Genomic DNA, 24311 nt, shown 5'->3' on the forward strand with positions numbered 1-24311 from the left:
GGTGTAAAGTTTGGGCAAGGAAGGTTAATGATCTGACCGGAGACAGCAGTCACGTTTCTAGAACTGAACAGCTTTGTCTCCTTAGGTCAAAGGAAGTAGTTAAGCCACAGCCCCAGAAAGAGGAGACACGGTTTAAGAAACAGTGGCCGTGGCTGTCAGGTGGTGTTGTTGGACCATCAGGCTCTAAGGAAGTTCTGAGCCAAAGGCAGGACTTCGGAGCCTTTTTAAAGATTACTTAAATATATAAAGTTTCTTTTATCTTGGCTAAGATTGAATCAATTTATCTTAAATATCTCCTTGGCAGCATTCTAGTTCCCTTGATTTTGGTTGGGATTTTATCAATTTAGCGAACTAACTTCTATTTAAGGTAAATTATAAAGCCGAATAATTTGATTAATATCTAACTAATGGAAATTTGGAAGACGGTTTCTAAACTCGTAAACTTTTCTTGTGTGTGTGCCTCTTATAATCAAGAGTCCGTTGAGGAAAACAGTGAATGCTGTTGATGGAAGGAAAGTTGGGCAACTCTGAACTCTGGTCCTGAAGTTCTGGGCAGACCCTGGGGGCAGGCTGCACTGGAAACCAGCCAGTGTCCACTCCGAGGGGGCTGTTAACTCGCCCTTTGCCTCCCGTGACCCCAACAGGAGTTAACTGCCCTATGATCAATATGTAAATTATTTGCACATCTTAAGTTCATTTCAAACTTCTGAGGTTTCCAAAGATTTTCCCAGTATTTTATAAACTTTTCTTATGTGTTTAAACTGTCTTGGTATGGAAATTTTCAAATATTTTAATTCCTTTTTAAAGAAAAATCGTACATCTAGGTTTCTTAGCTTGAGGTTTGGCAGCTGTCCTCTTCTTAGGAGGAAACTCAAATATTTACAGAGAATTTGCTCTGCCTTGGAATTCGAGAGCCTTAAGACTTCTGTGAATGTTGGGCTGCTAACCAAGATTTAAAATTTAAGAGGCTTCCTTAGGAATGACCTGTATCTTCATAACCTCAGCAGCATAATGATGTCAGCATTCTGATCAGACTGTGCTCTCTGTACCTTGTGGTGTGGCAGGGGGAAGTGGGTGAGCCATGACTGGATGCTGAGGACAGGAGTTGAAGAGTTTGTCTAAATTGTTGTTATTATTTGTGGCTCTGACAGAGAAATTCACTGTATATAGCTGTGACCAGGCAATATGATTTTATCAGATGTTTAATAGAATCTATACTGTGGAAACAAATTAGCCAGGATCCTCTGCAGCTCAGGTGAACACAGAGGCGTTGCGGGCGTGGCCAGCCTCGTCGGTGCCCAGTCTACAGAGACACAGGACTGTCTGCACAGAACTCTGGCTCAGTGACCGGGGCCCTGTGGTCTGCAGGCATCCTAGGCTGCATCTCAGCTCCCACCGCCCGTAGCTTTCCTTCCTGTGTTTACAGAAGGGGCTGTGACCTCCCTACCGCAGGATGTTTGCAGTAGCGGCTCTCAGCTGTGGAATTTGCTTATTTGACTGGCTTAATTCTCTGGGTTGATAAAGTTCAAAGTAGAAAGTCTTTCAGGGGTAAGATTTATGTATTATTTACTATGCTTTGCTTGCACGTGTCAGAAAATCTGATCTGGCTTTAGCAGAAAGGGATTTTACTGGTCCATGTGACTGAACAGTCCAGAGCTCCTTGTGGCTTCAGTTATGGCCCTGCCCCGGCTCCAGCAGGGCCAAGTTCTTGCTCCAGCCCTGTCAAGTGCTCCTCTGCGTGGCTTTGCTCTCAGGCTCTCCACGTCCAAACAGAAGTGCCTGAGGAAGAGGTAGTGTTGGCAGCTCCCACACCACCCCCTGATTGGATGCTGACTGTGGATCGACTTTGGTTACGAAGTTCCACTGTGGCATGAGGAGATTAGTTCTAATTTTGCAGATTTGGGTCACCTGCCCCACTCCGGATGCAGCATCGGTTGAAACAGACAAACTGCTGATTCTGAAGTAAAAGACACAGATGTCCAGCAGCAGAAGGAGCAAATTTCCATTGCGGTGTACTGATTCAGCTCAGGAGGATGTAGTGAGAGGAACAGGCACTGCAGGCGCAGAGACTAGCAAAAGTGCAGCTGCTGGCCGTGAGCGCTGCGGTCAGCGGTGGAGAAAGGAGCGTACGAAGAAAGGAAGAGAAGACAGACGTATGAGTCTCAAGTTACAAACCTGAGTGCCCGAAATATAAGAATTCTGTTATGAGCCCCCGTTTCCGTCAATTGTGGGTCTCCCCTTTCTCCCTGGAGGCATCCTGTTGGGGGGCGGTCTGTGCTGTCACTGCCTCTCAGACTTGCTTTGGGTCTTTAGTTGTCGTTAACCCTGAAGACGCTACTAAGTGGATCCTTGCTGCGTTCACGAGGTGCTAGAGTCCAGCTCTCTGATGGGACTACAGGGCAGTTTCCTTCTGAGTCCCTGGGCTGAAGGAGACTGTGGGGTGAGCCGCTTGGCGCTAGGGATGCAGGAGGCTTCTGGAGCGCTCTGCTGCTGGCCTCATGGCACTCAGATCTCTGTAGGGATTTTTTTGTCCTCCCTTTCCTGGGAGGACCTGGAAAGGACCTTTTGGGGCACTGTCCCATCCACTTGTGCCTCGCTTCCTTCCGACCCTCCTCCCTCCCGAGGTCTGGGAAGCATTACAGGGTCTGAGAGGAAGGGAAACTGGATTACGCAGCGCATTCTCTTCAAGATCTATTGGCTTTTCTGTGTAAATGATCCTTTTCTAGTCCTCACAGGGATTAGACCTTCAATTCCCCAAAGCCACACAAATACTTCCTTCATTTAACAAATATTTATTAGGCACATGTTATATGTCAGTACAGCATGTGTTGGAGATATTACAGTTAATAAAATAGTCAATGTGCTTACCGCCATGGCACTTCCATCTAGTGAAGGAGCCATGCAAGGAAGATCAGATAGACAGATAAATAGATGGGATAGATGGATATGATAGATAGGATGGATATATAGATAGATAGACAGATATAATTAATTGACAGAGTAGTGATATAGGCCATGGTCAGACTAAATATGGGAAAATTTTGAAGGATGTAAGCAATGGAGTAATAGTATCTGCGATATTACTTAGACGGAGCACTTCTTTGGAGAAATGCCCGTAGGAGTTCAAGACTGCGAGCAGAGAAGCTGGTGAGGAGGCAGTTGAATAGACACCCTGAGAACTGATAATTCTTTGGCCCAGGCAGGTGGCAGGGGAGAAGGAGAGATGTAATCAGATTCTGAGTATATGTTGAAGGTTTATGTTCCAGTAGGGTGTGCTGATGGATTGGCGCAGGGCATAAGAGAAATAGAGGTCACAGTTGGCCCAGGATTTGAGTGTGAGCTCCCAGGCGATGAAACTGACCTGCAGAGGAAGGTTGAGGACAGGTGGGGGAGGAGGCGGAGCGCCACAAGCTGTGTTTAAATGTGTTTTGTTTGAGATATTTCGTTGATACTGGATGCCTAGGTCAAGCAGGTAATTGATATCGTGAGTTGGGAATTTAGGTCCAAAGAATAGATAAGACTTGGAGAATTATCAGATATAAATGGTGCTTAAAGACACAGACCCAAGGTTTGAGTGTAAATAGAGAAGGGTGGAGCCTTGGGGAAGACAAGGGGACCTGTCTGAGAAAGAGGCTGGGAAGGAAGGTAGGTCAGCTGTTTTGCTCTTCCTGGAGGCAGGTGGAGTGAACACTTCACGCGGCTGGCCCTCCTGGACTACCTGAACCGGATTTGGGGCAGATTTGTTGACTGTCTTGTGTGGTCTCAGCTGCCAGAGGAAGGGACAGCCCCTCACCCAACAGGAGACGGGGACACCAGTGGAGGTCAGCCTGTACGAGTTCAGTTACTCAAGGCTATGCAGAATGGTTTCGCGTAAAATTGGTTTCAAGTTTAAGAAGCACCATTTAAAGTTGATCTTGATGAATGCGTCGTATTTCAAGAGTCCAGAGGCTAGCAGTTTTTTCATTAAAGGTCAGATCGTACGTATTTCAAGCTTTGCAGACCAAGAGGCAAAGTTGGGGACGTATAAACAGTTAGACAACTAGAGAGGAAACAAACTTCCACAGATTGTTTTATTGATGAAAACTGAAATATAGCAATACTTGAGAATGTTTTCGTAATACGAGTCTACTGATGAGAAGAAGGCGATTCTCTTTGTGGGAGAACGTTTTGCTACTTGAGGTTCAAAGTCAGTGACTTTGTCGTCAAAACAGATTGCAAACGTGGAGCAGTTAGTACTGGTCTGTGACGTGACTTTACTCATTTCATCTTCAAAAATGTGTTTTCACGCAAAGTATGCTGTTTCTTTGGATTTAAATTTTTCAGCTATTAAAAACTACCAACGGTTCTTACGTCACAGGCCCTAGGAGAACAGGTGGTGGCTGAGTTTGGCCCACGCCACAGTTTGCCCACTCCCAGGTAGCCCTTATCAGTCCTGCCTCCCAGCTCCCTCAGCATGCACCCTGGGACCAACAACAGCGTTCTCTAAAGAATCACTCCTTTAAACCTGGCACTGGGTGAAGCTCCCTCAGTGGAGGGTGCTAGAGGGACTTTGCCAGAGGGACGGGCAGTGGTCAGCGACGTGGGGAGAGGACATTTGTGGAGCCCACCCGGCCACAGACCAGGAAAGGCCCCGCTGCAGCCTGGAGGACTGGGCCACAGCCCCCTCCGCTCAGAAACCAGAGCCCCCACAGCCCTGAGGACCCCTGTCCCTACCAGCACCCCGGCTCCCATGGCAGGCCCATGCCGCCAGCTGCTGACCATCTGCATCCCAGAGGGTGGCCCTGCTGGCCCAGCAAGTCCTGACCAGGCCCAGCCTGGTGCAGCGTGGCCCTCCACCATGCGTGGGCTGGACCACACCTCCAGGGAGGCCGGCATCTCTCCCCAACCTGTCCTTCCTGGGGACTCCCTCCCCACCTCGGGGTGGTTCTCATGGTGAACTTCCCGTCCTTAACCTGCCGCATGCATCCCGCCTGCTGTTTGGACCCAAACTGCAACACCTGCTCTAGGTGAACAGGAAGGCTCATAGCCAGAGGAGACAGTGTAACTAGGAACACAATGAGGAAAGCAGAGGATAGGGTCCTGTGAGATGAAGTTGTTTTAAGGTGTGCATAATAGGAGTACGTGGTATAGCAAAGATGTATCTTTTTATTCATTTTAACATTTAATGAAAAGGCAAAATTACTGCTTTGCTTTTTTTAGAAGGACTTGCAAATAGTGTATTATGAATACTATGTAATCAAAGAGAGAAAAATATTAACATATGGTAGGCAAATGTTTTTACCTATTTTTCCATTTCTCTAATCAAGTGGTTAGAATGTATATAAAACAAATCAAATCTAGTCCTGAGTTAGAAAATGAAAATTACAAATACTTCTCTTTTGTCTTCCTTCTTCAGCAATACTGTGAAGAGGTCAGAAATAATTTTTTAAGTGTGGTAATTAGGGTCATGTTAGCTGCAGTAGCAAGCCCCTCAATCTGTCACTTAGCGCCATAGGAATTGGTTCTCCGCCGTGTGATAGCTCAGTGTGGGCGCTCCGGGCAGGGAGCCCCGTTCCCCTGTGGAGATCCAGGGCCCTGCGTCTGTCGCTCTGTGGCTGAGCACCAGAGACGTCTCAGCCAGCCAGCAATGGGAAAGGGATGGTGGGGAAACACTGCTGCTTACTGTCTTGCCTAAAAGTGACACACGTCATCGTCTCCGGGCAGCTGCCTCCCAGGGACAGCACTGCACTGTGGCGCAGGAGGCACACGTATGGGTGGGCAGTGAGCTATCCCAGCCACGCAACTGGTAATTTAATCTTTCGACCAAAATTCAGGTTATATTGCCTCCTCTTAGATACCAACGAAAATTAAGAAAACAAATACCTTATCTAGTCATAATGTGAATTACAGGCAATGTGTGTGCGTTATAAACAGATAAATTCACGTTAGTCAGTTTTCTAGCTAAGTGCCAACTTGCATTGCTGATTGACACCAGCTCAGCACCACCTCTCCTTTTTAGCCTGAAAATGGAAAGGAAGCAAGCTTCCGTCTGAGAATGTGCTCACCAATCACGGTTTTCAAAATATATCAGTTACATCCATACTGTATTAGAAGTTTTGAAAAGTGGAAATGCCTTACCATATATATTTTTTCTTGATCACTGTGGAATACCAAACAAATTATATGTCTATCAGTATGTTACGTCAAGTCACGACTAAAAGCTACCTCCTTAAAATGTACTTTAAAGGCTGAAATGTCTATATAAATATATTCACTTGGAATTTTACTAGTTTATATTTTTTCTAGGACCCTCTAACTCTAAACTGTATAATCAAAGCATTAGTAATAGGAAAATTTTAAAGGCTACTAGTAAATTGACGTAATTTTTAATGGAAGTCTTTTTCTTTAGTTGAGGTAGCATTGGTATAAGGCATTATAGAAGTTTCAGGTATACATTATTATATTGCAATTTCTGTGGAGACTGCATCATGTTCCCCACCCGACCACTAGTTACCATCCATCGGCACACACACGTGCCTTATTGCCCCTTTCACCCGCTTCCCTCTGCCCTTCCCCTCTGGTAACTACCAGTCCAATCTCTGTCTCTATGTGTCTGTTTGTTGTTGTTTCTATCTTCCACTTACACATGAAATCATACAGTATTTGACTTTCTCTGTCTGATTTATTTCACTCAGCATAATACCCTAAAGGTCCAGCCATGTTGTCACAAATGGCAAGATTTCATCTTTTTTATGGGTGAATAGTGTTCTATTATATACATGTACCACATCTTCTTTATCCATTCATCCATTGATTCATCCATTCATCCATTGATTCATCCATCCATCCATTCAACTTAGGTTGTTTCCAAGTCTTGGCTATTGTGAATAATGCTGCAGTGAACATAGGGGTACAAATATCTTTTTGACCTAGTGTTTTCATGTTCTTTGGGTAAATACCCAGTAGTGGAATAGCTGGGTCATGTGGTATTTCTATTCCTAACTTTTTGAGGACTCTCCATACTGTTTTCCATAGTGGCTGCACCAGTTTGCACTCCCACCAGCAGTGTATGAGTATTCCCTTTTCTCCACATCATCTCCAACATTTGTTGTTTTTTGTCTTGGTGGTTATAGCCATTCTGACGGGTATAAGGTGATATCTCATTGTAGTCTTGATTTGCATTTCCCTAATGATTAGTGATGTCGAACATCGTTTCATGTGTTTATTGGCCATCTGTGTATCTTTGGAAAAATGTCTGTTCATATCCTCTGCCCATTTTTTGATCAGGTGGTTTGATTTTTTGTTGTTGAGTTGTATGAGTTCTTGTATTTTCAAATTTAACCCCTTGTCAGATGTACGATTTGCAAATATTTTCTTCCAGTTTGTGGGTTGTCTTTTCGTTTTATTCCTGGTTTCCATTGCCTTGCAGAAGCTGTTTAATCTGATGTAGTGCCATTTGTTTATTTTTTCTATTGTTTCCCTTGCCTGAGTAGACATGATATTTTAAAAGATGCTGCTAAGACCAATGTCAAGGAGTATACTGCCTATATTTTCTTCTACAAAATGATTTCAGGTCATACATTGAAGTCTTTAATCATTTTGAGTGAATTTTTGTGTGTGGTGTAAGATAATGGTCTACTTTCATTCTTTGAAATGTTGCCGTCCAGTTTTCCCAACACCATTCATTGAAGAGACTATCCTTCTCCATTGTATGTTCTTGGCTCCTTTGTTAAAGATTAACTGTCCATAGATGTGTTGTTTCATTTCTGGGCCCTTTATTCTGTTCCTTTGATCTGTGTGTCTGTTTTTGTACCAGTACCACGCTGTTTTGATTACTATAACTTTGTAGTATATTTTGAAGTCAGGGATTGTGATGCCTTCAGCTTTGTTCTTTTTTCTCAGGATTGCTTTGGCTATTCAAGGTTCTTTGTTGTTCCGTATAATTTAAGGATACTTTGTTCTATTTCTGTGAAGAACATCATTGAGATTCTGATTGGGACTTCATTGAATCTGTAGATTGCTTTAGGTAATATGGAAATTTTAACTGTCTTCATTCTTCCAATCTATGAGCATGGAATATCTTTCTATTTCTTTATATCTTCTTCAGTTTCTTTCAATAATGTCTTATAGTTTTCAGTGCATAGGTCTTTCACCTCTTTAGTTAAGTTTATCTCTAGATATTTTATTCTTTTTGTTGTGATTATAAATGAGGTTGTATTCTTAACTTCTCTTTCTGCTAGTTCGTTATTAGAGTATAGAAATGCAACTGATTTTTACAAGTTGATTTTGTACCCTGCCACTTTGCTGTAGTTGTTGATTATTTCTAATAGTTTTCTGATGGATTCTTTAGGGTTTTCAATATATAGAATCGTGTCATCTGCAAACAGTGAGAGTTTCACTTCTTCCTTTCCACTTTGGATTCCTTTTATTTCTTTTTCTTGCCTAATTGCTTTGGCCAAAACCTCCAGTACTATGTTGAATAAGAGTGATGAGAGCGGGCACCCTTGTCTCATTCCTGTTCTCAGAGGGATGGCTTTCAGTTTTCTCCATAGAGCATAATGTTAGCTGTGGGTTTGTCATATATGGCATTTGTTATGTTGAGGTACTTTCCTTCTTTATCCATGTCATTGAGAGTTTTTATCATAGTTGGATGTCGGATCCTGTCAGATGCTTTCTCTGTGAAATGATCATGTGAGATGATATTGAGATTATCATGTTGTTTTTCTTCCTCATTTTGTTAATGGGGTGTGTCACATTGATTGATTTGCAGATGTTGAACCATCTCTGCATCCCTGGTATAAGTCCTGCTTGATCATGGTGTATGATCTTTTTAATGTATTGCTGTATTCAATTTGCCAATATTTTGTTGAAGATTTTTGCATCTCTGTTCATCAGTGATATTGGCCTATAATTTTCCTTCTTTCTGTTGTCCTTGTCTGGCTTTAGTGTTAGGGTAATGTTGTTCTCATAGAATGAGTTAGGAAGTGTTCCATCTTCTTGAATTTTTTGGAAAAGTTTGAGAATGATACACGTTAAATCTTCTTTGAAAGTTTGGTGGAATTCTCCAGAGAAAACATCTGGTCCTGGACTTTTGTTTTTTGGGATGTTTTGATTACTATTTCAATCTATTTACTTGTTATGGGTCTATTCAGATTTTCAATTTCTTCTTGATTCAGTTTAGCAAGGTTATATGAGCCTAAGAATTTATCCATTTCTTCTAGGTTATCCAATTTGTGGGCTTATAGTTGTTCATCATATTCTGTTATAATCCTTTGTATTTCTGTGATATCCATTGTAATTTCTCCTCTTTGATTTCTAATTTTGTTTATTTGAGCCTTCTCTCTTTTTTTCTTAGTGAGTCTGGCTAAGGGTTTGTCAATTTGGTTTATCTTCTCAAAGAACCATCTCTTAGTTTCCTTAATCCTTTCTCAGTAGGAAGGATTTTAGTTCCTATTTCATATATTTCTGCTCTGATTTTTATTACTTCCCTCCTTCTTCTGACTTTGGGCTTTGTTTGTTCTTCCTTTTCTTGTTCTGTTAGGTACAGTTTAGGACTACTTATTTGAGGTTTTTCTTGTCTGTTGTAGTGGGTCTGTATTGCTATGAATTTCCCTCTTCTGACCACTTTTGCTGCATCCCATAAGAGTTGGTATGTCATATTTTCGTTTTCATTTATCTCTGGGTATTTTTTAATTTCCCCTTTGATTTCTTCATTGATCCATTGGTTGTTCAGTAGCATGTTGTTTAGTCTAACTTTCCCAGATTTTTTCTTGTAGTTGATTTCTAGTTTCATAGCACTGTGGTTGATTTCTAGTTTCATAGCACTGTGGTTAGAAAAGATGGTTGAGATGATTTCAGTCTTCTTAAATTTATTTAAGCTTGCCTTGTTTCCCAGCATATTGTCAATCTTTGAGAATGATCCCCGTGCACTTGAGAAGAATGTGTATTCTGCTGTTTTTGGATGGAATGCTTTATATATATATGTTATCTTTTATGCCCATCTGATCAAGTATTTCATTTAAATCAAGTATTTCCTTGTTGACTTTCTGTCTGAATGATCTGCCTTTATGTAAGTGGGGTGTTGAGGTTCCCTGCTATTATTGTGTTGCTGTTAATTTTTCCCTTTAGGTCTGTTAATAGTTGCCTTATGAACTTTGGTGTCCCTGTGTTGTTAGATCCGTATATGGTAATAAGTGTTACATCCTATTGGTGGAATGTCTCTTTTATCATTATATACTGCCTCTCTTGCTTTTTTTATCTTGAAGTCTGCTTTCTCTGATATAAGTATGGCAACACCTACTTTCTTTTGTTTGCCATTAGCTTGGAATATTGTCTTCTATCCCTTCACTCTGAGCCTATGTTTCTCTTTAGAGTTGAGATGTGTTTCCTGGAGGCAGCATATTGGTGGGTCTTGTTTTTTCAATCCATCCAGCTCCTTGGTGTCTTTTAATTGGAGAACTCAACTTTGCCTCTTGATCTGCAAAGCCTGAAATATGTACGATCTGACCTTTAAGGCTTCTGCCCTCCAGAGCAAGCCTGTGTCCGCACAGCCTCGCCAGACCCTCAGCAGGTCTGAGACCCCAGAGAGGAGGGAAAGTGGACTGAACTCTATGGCTGCCCGTGTCCTGCCCGGGGCACTTTCTGAGCTACAGCCCATGGAGGGGGTGCTGGAGCATGTGTTCCTGCTGAATGGAAGAGACAGATGGAGCTGAGAGGCTGAGCATCCAGAATTTGCAGAGCGGATTTCCAGAGCAGAGGGAGTTAAAGAGAGAAAGAGCTCTGGAAATCTGCAAAGGACCCTTGAGCCTTGGCTGAATACCGAGCGTTGTGTGTGTGGGCTGAACTCTCAAGGCAGGGCTAAGAACAACCACCAAGAAGCCGCGAGGTGAGCAATTCTCAGAGCTTTCTCGAGGCTGGGAGAAAGCTCAGTAATGAGAGCACATTTGGGAGAGAGCCCGAGGAGTCAGACCTTGATTGCAGGGCCACCTCGCCCTGAAGACCACTTTACACCCCGCCAAGCAAACCCAACAGCAGCTCTTGGAAAGATGGACTGACCTTCGGGTAACTCACTGCCTGCCAGCACAGCTCAGCACTGTTTAAAGCAGACAGCAAAATCACGACGCTCAACGTGGCAGTATTCACTCAAGTAGCAACGGTCACATTCTACCAGAAATGGGTAGAAAGAGGAAAAAGGGTCAGTCAAAAACAGACCCAGAAAGGACAGAGATGATGTGATTATCAGACAAGGATATGACAGCACCTTTTAAAATATGCTCGGGGATTTAAAGAACAACCTAAACATAAGGAGGCCAGGGATGGAAGGAATGGAAAAGATCCCGATGGAACTTTCAGTGCTGAAAACACTGTCTTTGAAATGAGAAATACATCTGATGGTCCGAACAGCAGATTTTACATTGAAGCCCCTTGTTTCTTTGGTTCTTCTGACTCCTGGTCCTGTGATGAGGGAGTGATCCATCCCCACCTAGGCCAGACCTGGATTATGTGAGCACTGTTATGACCAACAGTCGCTTGTATGAGTTTATGAATACCGAAGCAATACTGGAAACGTAAAATGCAGTACAAATGAAGTATTCGGTACTTGCAGTAATCAGTCCATTCCTGTCTCCAAAAATTTTGCTAATAAGGAAAATCCAGACAGATAGTTCAAACATTTTTGAAAAAAATAGACAAATATATTAAATTTTATATTATTTATTATAGACAGTTGTAAAATACATCTTTTGTTAATTCTTAAAATTTTAATGTTTTTTATTGGTATTGAGGTGAATTAAGAGTTACAGGGAGCAGATGCTTAATTGGGAATGTGAAGAAAACCCAAAATCCTGCTAAGTAAATTGGAGATTGCTTTATTCGGGGAGTTGGGCAGCATCCTGTCTGCTAAACGGGAAGGAGCTGGGAGCAGCTGACCTCAGGGGAGACCTCTCGGGCAGGAGGGCTCAGAGGCTGTGCCAGGGAGTGGGTTGTTTGGGGGAAGGCTGGTTGCCTCACAGGAGCTGACCAGGCAACTCCAGCTGGACCGGGTGAAGGTCCCACTCCTGGGAGGGGCTGACACTGCTGTTAGTGTTGTCTTGTTTGCTGGTGTGGGCTTAGCATTACTGACTCCATTTTAGGCCTGAAGTCTCTTTTTTAACAGGAGATTGGACCAGATTTTGTTCAAGATCCTTTAGAATCTCATGATTTTGTGATGTCTGGGATTTTGAGAGTTTAGGGATTCCCAATCTCAGAGTGAATTTAATTTATTAGGAAAACAGAGATGAAACAGTCAATAATTGAGGATTCCAATTTATTTCCTTTGGTAGGATTCAGTTTATTAATGCTTAATTTTGTATGAGACAAATGAAATTACAATAAGCTTCTAACTTATAACTTAGTAGATTTTTTGATCAAATCTTTTCTTTTTAATCTTTCAGTGAATAACCCTATACCTTCCAATTTGAAATCAGAAGCAAAAAAAGCTGCTAAAATCCTAAGAGAATTCACAGAAATAACTTCCAGAAATGGACCTGATAAGATCATTCCTGGTAGGTAAATAAAATGCATGCTGTTCATTTCTAAATTCGTCTTGTTTTCTGAGTCTCTTTCTGCATTTGTTGACTTCAGGCCGTCAAGCCCCTGGAGCCACAGGCCCTCAGACCGCCTTTCCTCCTGGCCGTCTTCCCAGCTGGCCTCCTGGAGGCCTCCTGCCTCTCTTGGCCGCCTCCCCTTTGAGGGGGCTGTGACCCTAAACACTGTGCCTCCCTCTCCACTGCGGCTCTCCTCAGCCCCACCTGCTCCTGTCCTCAGTTTCTGAGAACCTTGCAAGCTTATCCTGCAAACTCACTAGCTAATCTCATAAATAAACTTTAACTTTGTGTTTTCCCTTTCTTGATGAAACGTTTACATTTTATAGTGGTTTAAGAAGACACCGATCAGTAATTCCCAACACATCTGCACATCAGGGTTCCCTGGGTCATTAAAATACATCCCTAAGCTCCCCCCAACCTGCTGGATCAGACCCTGGGCAGTGTGGCCAGGAGCGCAGATTTTTAACACGCTTCTCCTATGACTCTTGGCAGCCAGACTGACCTCATGGGACCTGGTCTGGAGCTGAGCCTCTGGCACTGCTGCCTGTGCTTTACCATGCCAGGGGACCTGTAGGCTGTTTCCTGGACAGTCACATGCACGCTGGCTTGGGCAGTGCTGCAGACTAGAGTGCTGACTGAGCCTGCATTAAAGAAACAGTTTAATTTCTTAAGCCAGATTTCCTGAAGTTAACAGACCTTTACATGTTTTAAAAAATTTTAATTTGTTCTTATAATAATAATATTAATAATAATTATCCTTATGTGGCTCAGCCACTCCTCTCACTTAAGATGGGAGCTTTCTATTCCAAGTGCAGACTGGACCAGCAGCTGTGGTCACCCAGGAGCTTGTGAGAAGTTCAGGACCGCAGGCTCCGCTTAGGCCTCGTCAGTCAGAACCTGCATTTACACGGGGTCTCAGGGAGTTGCATGCACATGCAAATTTGAGAAGCACTGCTTTAGCACTGGAAGAAAATTCACCTAGGAAAGCTGAATTTTCGGTAGAGTATTCTGAAGCCAGAGATGGAAGATGTTTCTTGATCTCTGTCAGCATCCACGTATGTGTCAGGCTCGCCCAACTTGTGGATAAACCATGTTTCCTAACTTAAAAACATCCGAGTATGGATTATTTTTCATGGATTTTGTACAGCCAAGTTCCGTCTTGCCTTTCTTCTGCCTGCCACTCCCTTTCAGTGGGTGTAGCTCAGAAAATGAACATCAGTTCACGCAATAGCCTGAGTCAAGGCTCACTCCTGTGGGTGTCAGGTGTGTGTCACAGAGAGAGGGCCCCGCAGCTGTCAGGGACAGACCGCATCCTCCGTGCAGCCTTCCTTGGGATGAGGAGGGAGAGGACTTTATGTTTACTTTAAAACGAAGGTGATGTCTCATGTAACAGAAGAGAACATCTATAAGGCATTTTAAAACAAAATGCCTTGACTCTTAGGCCTTCTTGGTGGTGTGAGTTCACCCCCTTTGATTGAAGGGCTCTGAGACGTAAGTGGAACTAAATTTAGAGAGTGAATCTGCCATCAGGACATTCTAAAAGCTCATTGGCAAATTATTTAGGGACTGGTGGTATTTTAGTGTCCCTGCATTTGGGCGGATAATCTATAAAAATATACTTGACATTTAAAACATGTTCATTTTAAAACATATGCTTGTGTTATCTCCAATGTTTCTAAACAGAGGCAGCGCCAACTATAAAAGCATTAAGTGAGGATGGAATAAGAGGTGCTGAGGAAGATATTCTGCCAACGTGCGGTTGTAGGAGCAAACCCATGTGATGTGTAATACAGGTTTCCACCTCGTGAGGGCACGTTTATAACTTTAAAATGCCAAGTGAGGTGCACTGAGGAGACTCCATCTAGGAAGCCAGACTTGCTCTCCACTTTGCTTAGTGACGAGCGACTCCACGACCATCTGTGTGTGACGTCTTCGTGCTCTTGGGTGAATTGTCCCTGAGAGTCTGTTATTAATCTAAATTTGGAAATGGTCTGCATAATTATGTTAGAAATTCAGTGTTTTTTAGGGACACTTATAAAGCCTTTTGTGTATTTGAGGGTAGTGCCTCGTTTGATTTCCTTGACAGAATATTTACCTAAAGGGATGATAAATTAAACTACCTTAAGATAATATCAGAGTCCAGGAACAATGCCCAATGTTCAGTCTTCCTCTGTTGTTTAAAGGAAGTTCCATCATGTGAATAAATCCACAAAGTGGTGGGCAGTGTGTGTAGTGGGTACACATGTTAATAACCCTCGTTTTATGTCATGAACTTCTCTGAAATGTGACTAAACCAATATTTGTAAATTGAATTAGGTTTTCAGTGCACTAGGAGTTATATGTTACTCAAATTCTATAAAAGATCATTTTATAAAGTTAAAAACTTTTTAAGTGGCAAAATCACTGAATTTTCTGATTTTGAATGTGCATTTTCATAGTGATAAAAGGTGAACTTGACTGTATGGCGTTAAGATCAAAGTTCTGCTGCATATGCTGCATTTTGGTCATTTTTACAGTTTCTCATTAATACTGTATAGATCTTAATTTCTTTGAAAACAGTAACTTGTTTTTTAAATTATGAATGATGTTCTAAATTAATTGAAGTCTCAAAGTTATTTGTCCTGCTACTAGATATTGGTATCAAACCTGAAGTGAGTTCGCTCACCCGTTGTGCAGCAAGCCAGTCTCTGACACTGGGCATAGTGGAAGAAAGTAGGAATTTTATTATTGCACAGCACTGAGCAAGGAGAGAGGGCAGCTAACGCTAAAATCCCAAACTCCTTGAGAAGCTAAAAGGAAGGGTTTTTATTTGGAGTTTTAGGTAGGGGAGGGGGAGCATATGGCCTTGCTGGTCGGAGCTTTCATACCAGCCTGTGTTTGGCCTTGACACACTTACAGAGAGGAGGGAGCTGTGACCTTGCTGGTCAGCAGCTTTCCTACCAGCCTATCTCTTTATGGGGAGGAGATAACGAATCCAGGTGGTTGTCCTTGACAGTGTCTGTCTCCATGGAGGATAGTGGATTCTGGAGCCAGGAAGCCAGGGAGTAAGCAGGGAATGAGTGTTTTGGTTTTAACCTCATATATGCTGGGTTTAATGTGGGGAAACTGATATCAGAGTCGGTATCAATATCAATAAAATCTCATCCAAATATCCATTTATTATGGCAGTTTCAGGGTTTCGAGCACTGACGATGTCACACTTAGCCCTGCAGAAGTATCAGCGCAGAAGGAGAGGGGGAGCACGCAGGCTTCAGGCATGGCTGCTGGTGACTCAGGGTTGTTTGTGGCTCACACGTGCCCTCAAGACCTTCTGGAGCCCCGGTGCCCTGACTGTGCAGCACATGCTTGTCTGTTTGGGCCTGGGTGTTAAGAATGCTTCCTGCCTATTGTCCCTGTCTTTGCAGCCCACGTGATTGCGAAGGCCAAGGGCCTCGCGGTTTTGTCTGTGATCAAAGCTGGGTTCCTGGTGACGGCGCGAGGAGGCAGTGGGGTCGTCCTGGCGCGTCTTCCGGATGGGAGTAAGTGGATGTTCTTCACTCGGAGGGGCAAGAATCTTAATTCTTCCTTTGTTCTGTTTCCATTTTGAACATGTTTCATAGGGCACGTGACAGGTTTCCCATGCCACTTACGATTGTCATCCTGAGGGCTGCTCCCTCAGATGTGTGCTGTGGGCATCCAATAACTGAAGGCAGGGACCTTCCTATTTCTCTCCTCTCAAAATACAGTGATGCATCGCTTAACGACAGGGACACCTTCAGAGAAACGTGTCAGGTGATTTCGTCATTGTGCGAACATCACAGAGTTACTCACACAAACCCGGATGGTGTATCCTACACACACCAAGGTTCTGTGGTGCTGACCTTACGGGGCCACCGCACACTTGTGGTCCACTGTTGACCCAAATGTCACACTGCAGCGCGTGACTGTTAGCCGGTTCGGAGCGGATCTGGCTTGGTCTTGTGTACACAGTGTTGTAGTTCTTCCCTGGAGCAAATGTTAAACACTATTTGTGTTCTGTTGTTAAATATGAATTCTTACTCCTGAACTTCATGGTATGACTGTTTTCTGGAAGTTGATAAGAAAATAAGCTTTTCTAATGTTCCTGTGGGAAATCATAAAGACTGAAACATTTTAAACCATATCGCCAGTGCAGAATCATATCAAGATCAATACAATTTGGTTTTACTTCCTAGGGTGAAATCTGATACTTGACTCCTCAGGGATGAAATTGAAACATGTTTGCCTTGAATTCCAAGAACCAACATTTTTAGAAATTATTTAGAATGTATGTAGATGTGTCATAACCACCTAACATGCTTTTTATAACAATTTAACATTGCCATTCAGTCATATAACTGAACTCATTTTTCTGTTAATAGCTGTTTTTTAGTGTAGATAAGTTCATTTATTTTGAGAGAGGGACTGGAACGTTCACTGACCATAGATACACCTGGGTGTTGCTGGGCACACAGCCCTTGAACCTTGGTTGGCGGGTCCACCGTTCCTGCACGATGTGCCCACAGTAAACGGCAGCACCCCCTGGAGTCGTGACTCAGTTTCCCAGCTCAGTGCTGGGCTGTGAAACAGGAGACAGAATTCTCATCCCCTCAAGCATTACGTGATTTTCATGGGCAGACTTCTCAGCAGTGCAACCAGACAGAGCCGAGGCAGGTTCAGGGTCCACGGTCAGAGGGGCTGCAGGTCTACAGGGCGCCCTCGGTGCTGCAGGTTCCACGGCCCTGACAGGGTGGCCGTCCGAAAAGGTGGGTGAGCTGTCTCCTCCGGGTTTCTCAGAACCTGTGGTGGACCTTCCTGCTGGGGGAAACACCTACGTCTCTCCTCCCACCCTGCCCAGCAGCAGCTGCTCACCACAGAGGGCGATCTGAGAGCCACCCAGAGAGGCACAGCAAGGGCCCCGATCCTGGCCAGAAGCGCGGTCTTTAACAGGGGCAGCTCCTAACGCGGGAAGTGGACAAGAACTTTGGGAGTGTAAGACGCTGATTTCTGTCCTCAGAACTCCTCTAAGCCCAGTAGATTAGTTCTGGATGGAGTTCAGCAACATCCTGTCATCTAGAACACACAGCAGCCAGCAGAGCCAGGGTCAGGGAGTTAATAAGCATTTCCAGAAAGTACTTTATCTGGACCATCCCACCCTCCCCCCACCAAATTAATTTTTTTTTTCTAGACTGGTTTAATGTAACTGTTTCTGTATCAGGAAAAATAAGCATACAGTAATCGTGAAATGTACCAGATAGTGGCAAGTGGAATTTTTGCACTTAGTTTCCAAATGTAAGGAAATTTATCTTGTTAGAATTTTAGTAATCTTTAATTTGTAGCCTATTTCTTGTGCTTTGACTGGGCAGAAAGGGTGTCACAAAGGCTTTTGCCCTCAGACATTTATAACAGAAATAGTTAGGATTGTATTACTCTTAGAGTGTAATGAACTCTTCAGAATCCTCCTGCTCTCTTATGTCTATGATAAAATTCTTACTAAAGGCTGGAATCACCATCACCTTTGTCAAACATTATAAAGATATTGGGGGACCACTCCGTGGCTGAGCAGTTAAGTTCGCGTGCTCCACTTCAGCAGCCTGGGGTTCGCAGGTTTGGATCCCTGGCATGTTTGGATCCCCGGCATGGACATGACACTGCTCATCAAAGCATGCTGAGGCAGTGGCCCACATAAAATAGAAGAAGATGGGCACAGATCTTAGCTCAGGGCCAATCTTCCTCACCAAAAAAGCATACCTTAAAAAAATATGTATTGATAGTTGAAATTATCAAATGCTATGTGTGTTTGGTTGGTGAAAATTCAATAGTTTGGTATTATGCCTGTTTATAGAGAATATTGAAGAACATGGATTTGAGAGTCTATGAGACCGTAATGAAGATCTAATATCTTTCAAATATTTTTAACTTAAAAATTATATAGGTTCTTAAAAAAATTGAAAACATAGGGGAAAAGGCTGAAGTCTCATTATTTTAAAAAGAAAGACCATCCATTCGCATTTTTGCGTTTTCCCTTCCCATATTCATGTGCCAAGGGGTTTTAATGTAATCGTCATGTTTGTTTGGCTGCTCTCTTTCCTAGAATGGTCTGCACCTTCCGCCATCGGGATAGCTGGGCTTGGCGGAGGATTTGAAATAGGAATTGAGGTAAGTGGGTGGCATGTATGCATGCAGTTGCTATGTTCTCTAAAACAACCAAAGCTTCATAGCTGAAAGGTGAGTGATTTCCTACTGTTATTATTTTACCACCCTTGGCAACTCTTCCCTTTTATTTCCTTGATAAAGCTCTACCTAAAACTATCTACTGTTTACCATTTTTCTTTCCTTTTCTTTCACTGAGAGAAGAATTTCTCATCCACCATCTCATCTGCTCCATCTTTAGCGCATCTGCAGAGCAGTTACGTCTCAGCTCTGACGAACTGTAATTGGCAGTTTTGGGCTTGCTAACTGCAAAGTTGCTTATCTCCTCAGTGGGCAGTCAGAGCTCAGACAGTGTGTCATCATTTGTGGCAAAATCCAGTTTTGTTCCATCTGGTATTCGAATGACTTGAAATTCTTTGAGTAAAGATTGACTTCATCTTGTTTCATTTTATATCTTTGCTGCTGATGATTCTGGCTTCTTTCAAATGGCCTGGAAATTGCACTAGGATGTACTTGTTTACAGAGGTCCTTTACATAGGATCGTCTTCTGCGCAGTGTTAATCTTTCGTCTGTTGATTTATTGCTAAGTGGTAAATCAAATCTCCTACATTTCTCAAGTCATTTCCCTCTCTAATTTCAGTCCGCTTCCTCCTCAGCTGTCCTCCTATGAGTTTGCTTCTTGCCATAGTCTTAAATCCCCTCGGCATTATTAGGAGGAAGTATTCCCCCTTCTCTCCTTTTATCTTGTTTGAACTTCTTTTCTTGCTGCTGCATAAATCTGTGCTAGGAAGAGAGGAGCATACTTGAGTTTTGCTTATTGTGACTGCCTTTTTGTTGCTTATTCAACCAAATCAAAGCCTTCAGAAATGTCGCCCTCTGGTGGAACGTGCGTTTTCATCAGCTGCAGGACCTTCCTGCCCTCACCTTGCAGACCCGCTTTTCTCTCCACCGCATGGCGCTCTGCTCCGGTGCCACTTGTCCTGAGTCACAGCTCGGTCTGTCCACTGCTGCCTCCATGTGCGGCTGAGGGGTAGGCTTTGGGGATCTGTCTCAAGTAACATTCATTTCAAAAATGATGAGAGACCGAGTAATAACGACTGCCGTAAATTTAGTATATTAAAGATCGAAACCGAGTCACCACGATGGTTCTTTGGAAATTGTGGATTTGGGGCCATAGTGCGTGTCAATAGCCGTGAGAAACGAGTGGAGTCCCAGGTGGTCCTGTCGTCCAGTAACAAAACGGAAAGATTTGAAATCCACGTTCTGTAAAATGACACATGTGATCGCCTTCCAAAGGTGACGTGGCCCAGCGGCTGGGCGGTAGGAGCGAGGTCTGAGACTCTTGGGCTCGGCTCCCGCCCCAGCACCTTCCAACCCTGGGGGCTTGGCCGTCTCCTTCTTCCTCTCTGCACCCTAGTTTCTTCACCTGTAAAAGAGAGATGCAAAGAGCCTTCCCTCTGGGCCTATTAAATAAATGAATTTATACTTTAAAAGCACTTGGAATGACGTAAACTATTATAATTTTTATTGTTAATATCTTCTCTGTCTTTTCAATGCTTATTTATACTTGCTATGTATAGAAACGTTTGGTTGCAAAGCTTACCCTCGTAGGCAGTGTAGAAATTCACTCTGGAGATTTATTTAAATAGCATACAGTTTTAAAATATTTATTTCAAGTGGAGATGAGAAGAGGTCCTAGGGGATGGAAAGACTGGCTTTATTCGTCTTAACCATGACGACTTTGCTTCTGAGAGGCCACAGGTTCATTGCTGAGTGTGATTGTAACATTGTAGCAGCTGATTGCTTGTCAATGTTAACAAAAAGTATGGGTGTGGCTCTCCAGGAAGCATTCTTGGGTTTCATCATGAGCACCTGTCACCTTCATTTCCCAACCAACCGCTCTGACGCCGCGCTCCTCCTGCTTCTAAGGATGAGCGAGGAAGCTGGAGAAGTCTCAGGGCATCGACGGGGTGACACAGGCTGCTCTCGTGAAGTGGAGCGAGGGAGAGTGAGCGTCTGTGTGAGGACTGTGTTGGCAGCAGCAGCTCTGGCTTCTGAGAGTCAGCAGGCCTGTGGCTGGTGGGGCAGGGGACAGACGTCCTCAATTCCGGGAGAAACGAGTCCAACCCTCGGCGGTGCGGATTCCTCCTCTTCCTAGCACCTTGCTCCTAACCTCATGGGGTGTTTGATGCGTGTGTTAGCCTGTTACTTCTCCTGCCTGGCCCCTACGTAGACTGTGAGCACAATGAAGGCAGAGACTTTCTCCTTCATACCTGTGCCCTCAGACTGCAGAGCATCAAGCACCAAGTAGATGCCCAAAATCAATCTCAGCATCTTTTTTCCCTCATTTCCAGTGTAACTTTTAAAAATTATTTCGTTGAGGTCATATTGGCTTATAACATTGTGCACATTTCAGGTGTACGTTATTATATTTGTTTCTGTATAGACTGCATCGTGTTCATCACGAGTAGTCTAGTTTTCATCCATGACCACACATATGTGCCTCTTTACCCCTTCTGCCCACCCCACCCCCTTCCCCTCTGGTAACCACTGAACTGTTTGCTTTGTCCATGTGTTTTTTTCCACATATGAGTGAATCATACAGTGTTTGTCTTTCTTTGTCTGGCTTATTTCACTTAGCATAATACCCTCAAGGTCCACCCATGTTGTCGCAAATGAAAAGATTTTGTCATTCTTATGGCTGGGTAGTGTTCCATCGTGTATATCTACCACGTCTTCTTTATCCAGTCCTCAGTCAGTAGGCACTTGGGTTGCTTCCACGTCTTGGCCATGGTGAATGATCCTGCAGTGAACATAGGGCTGCGTAAATCTCTTCATATTGTTGATTTCATGTTCTTTGGATAAATAACCAGTAGTGGAGTAGCTGGGTCATATACTATTCCTATTTTCGGTCTTTTGTGGAATCTCCATACTGTTTTCCATAGTGGCTGCACCAGTTGGCATTCCCATGAGCAGTGTATGAGGGTTCCCTTTTCTCCACATCATCTCCAACATTTGTTGTTTTTTGTCTCGGTGGTTATAGCCATTCTGACAGGTATAAGGTGATATCTCATTGTAGTCTTGATTTGCATTTACCTAAAGATTAGTGATGTTGAACATTGTTTTATGTGTTTCTTAGCCATCTGTGTATCTTCTTTGGAAAAATGCCTGTTCATATCCTCTGCCCATTTTTTGATCAGGTGGTTTGTTTTGTTGTTGAGTTGTGTGAGTTCTTTATGTATTTTCAAATTTAACCCCTTGTCAGATGTATGATTTGCAAATATTTTCTCCAAGTTGATGGGTTGTCTTTTTGTTATGTTCCTGGTTTCCATTGCCTTGCAGAAGCTGTTTAGTCTGATGTAGTCCCATTTGTTTATTTTTTCTATTATTTCCCTTGCCTGAGTAGACATGGTATTTTAAAAGATGCTGCTAAGACTGATGTCAAAGAGCATACTGCCTATATTTTCTTCTAGAACTTTTACGGTTTCAGATCGTACATTGAGGTCTTTAATCATTTTGAGTGAATTTTTGTGTGTGGTGTAAGATAATGGTCTACTTTCATTCTTTGGCATGTGGCTGTCCAGTTTTCCCAACACGATTTATTGAAGAGACTTTCCTTTCTCTACTGTGTGTTCTTGGCTCCTTTGTTGAAGATTAGCTGCCCAGAGATGTGTGGTTTTATTTCTTGGCTTTCACTTCTTTTCCATTGATCTGTGTCTGTTTTTGTGCCAGTACCATGCTGTTTTGATTACTATAGCTTTGTAGTATATTTTGAAGTCAGGGATTGTGATGCCTCCAGCTTTGTTCTTTTCTTCTCAGGATTGGTTTGTCTATTCGGAGTCTTGTTGCCCCATAGGAATTTTAGGATTCTTTGTTCTATTTCTGTGAAGAATGTCATTGGGATTCTGATTTGGGTTGCATTGAATCTGTAGATTGCTTTACGTAATATGGAAATTTTAACTATGTTTATTCTTCCAATTCATGAGCATGGAATATCTTTCCATTTCTTTATGTCATCATCAATTTCTTTCAATAGTGTCCTATAGTTTTCAGTGTCTAGGTTTTCACCTCTTTGATTCAATTTATTCCAGATATTTTTTCTTTTTGTTGTGATTGTAAATAGGATTGTATTCTTGATTTCTCTTTCTGTTATTCATTATTAGTGTATAGAAATGCAACTGATTTTTCTAAGTTGATTTTCTACCCTGCAACTTTGCTGTAGTTGCTTATTGTTTCTAATAGTTTTCTGGTGGATTCTTTAGGGTTTTCAATATATAGAATCATGTCATCTGCAGACAATGAGAGTTTCACTTCTTCCTTTCCAATTTGGATCCCTTTTATTTTTTTTTTTCTTGCCTAATTGCTCTGGCCAAAACCTCCAGCACTATGTTGAATAAGAGTGATGAAAGTGGCCACCCTTGTCTTGTTCCTGTTCTCAGAGGGATGGCTTTCAGTTTTTCCCCGGTGAGTTTGATTTTGACTATGGGTTTGTTATATATGGCCTTTATTATGTTGAGATATTTTCTTTCTATACCCATTTTGTTTAGAGTTTTTATCACAAATGGATGTTGTACCTTGTCAAATGCTTTCTCTGCATGTATTGAGATGATCATATGATTTTTATCCCTCATTTTGTCAGTGTGGTGTATTGCAATAATTGATTTTCAGATCTTGAACCATCCCTGCATCCCTGGAATAAATCTCACTTGATCATAGTGTATGATCCTTTTAATGTATTGCTGTATTCAATTTGCTAATATTTTGTTGAGGATTTTTACATATATGTTCATCAGTGATATTGGCCTGTAATTTTCCTTTTTTGTGTTGTCCTTTCTGGTTTTGGTATAAGGATAATGTTGGCCTCATAGAATGAGTTAGGAAGCGTCCTATCTTCTTCAATATTTCAGAATACTTTGAGAAGGATAGGTATTAAATCTTCTTTGAATGGTAGAATTCACTGTGGAAGCCATCTGCCCCTGGACATTTGCTTTTTGGGAGGTTTTTAATTACTCTTTCAATCTCTTTACCTGTGAATGGTCTATTCAGATTCTATATTTCTTCTTGATTCAGTTTTGGGAGATTGTATGATTCCAAGAATTTATCCATTTCTTCTAGGTTATCCAATTTGTTGGCATATAGTTTCTTATAATATTCTCTTACAATCCTTTGTGTTTCTATGGCATCCATTGTAATTTCTCCTGTTTCATTTCCAATTTTATTTGTTTGAGTCTTATCTCTTTTTCTTAGTGAGTCTGGCTAAAGGTTTGTCAATTTTGTTTATCTTCTCAAAGAATCAGCTCTTCATTTAATCAATCCTTTCTATTGTTTTTTCAATCTATATTTCATGCATTTCTGTTTTTTATTATTTCCTTCCTCCTCCTACCTTTGGACTTTGTTTGTTTTTTTTTCTGGTTCTTTTATGTGTAGTTTAGGATTGCTTATTTAAATTTTTCTTTTTGTTTGGGTAGGCTTATAGTATTATAAATTTTCCTCTTAGTACCACTTTTGCTGCATCCCATAAGAGTTGGTATCTTGTGTTTTCATTTTGATTTATCTCCAGGTATTTTTTAAAATTGTTTCCTGATTTCTTCATTGATC

General features: G+C 42.4%; 1 protein-coding gene across 6 annotated transcripts in view; it reads left to right on the plus strand.

The window, feature by feature from the left end:
- Window positions 1-24311, plus strand: part of SH3YL1 (SH3 and SYLF domain containing 1) — a 47070-nt gene that overhangs the window by 1838 nt on the left and 20921 nt on the right. For 4 of the 6 annotated variants that reach the window (XM_044771849.2, XM_070512705.1, XM_014841624.3 and 1 more), the window contains exons 2-4: window positions 12411-12521; window positions 15968-16081; window positions 18655-18719. In XM_044771849.2, coding sequence (XP_044627784.1) covers window positions 12411-12521; window positions 15968-16081; window positions 18655-18719 — 290 coding nt within the window. Of the gene's footprint in view, window positions 1-5523; window positions 5786-12410; window positions 12522-15967; window positions 16082-18654; window positions 18720-24311 lie in introns of those variants that run through there. The other 2 variants (XM_044771845.2, XM_044771847.2) reach the window with 2 other exon arrangements.

Source organism: Equus asinus, chromosome 6 (assembly GCF_041296235.1).
Source record: "Equus asinus isolate D_3611 breed Donkey chromosome 6, EquAss-T2T_v2, whole genome shotgun sequence".
Classification (NCBI taxonomy): Eukaryota; Metazoa; Chordata; class Mammalia; order Perissodactyla; family Equidae; genus Equus; species Equus asinus.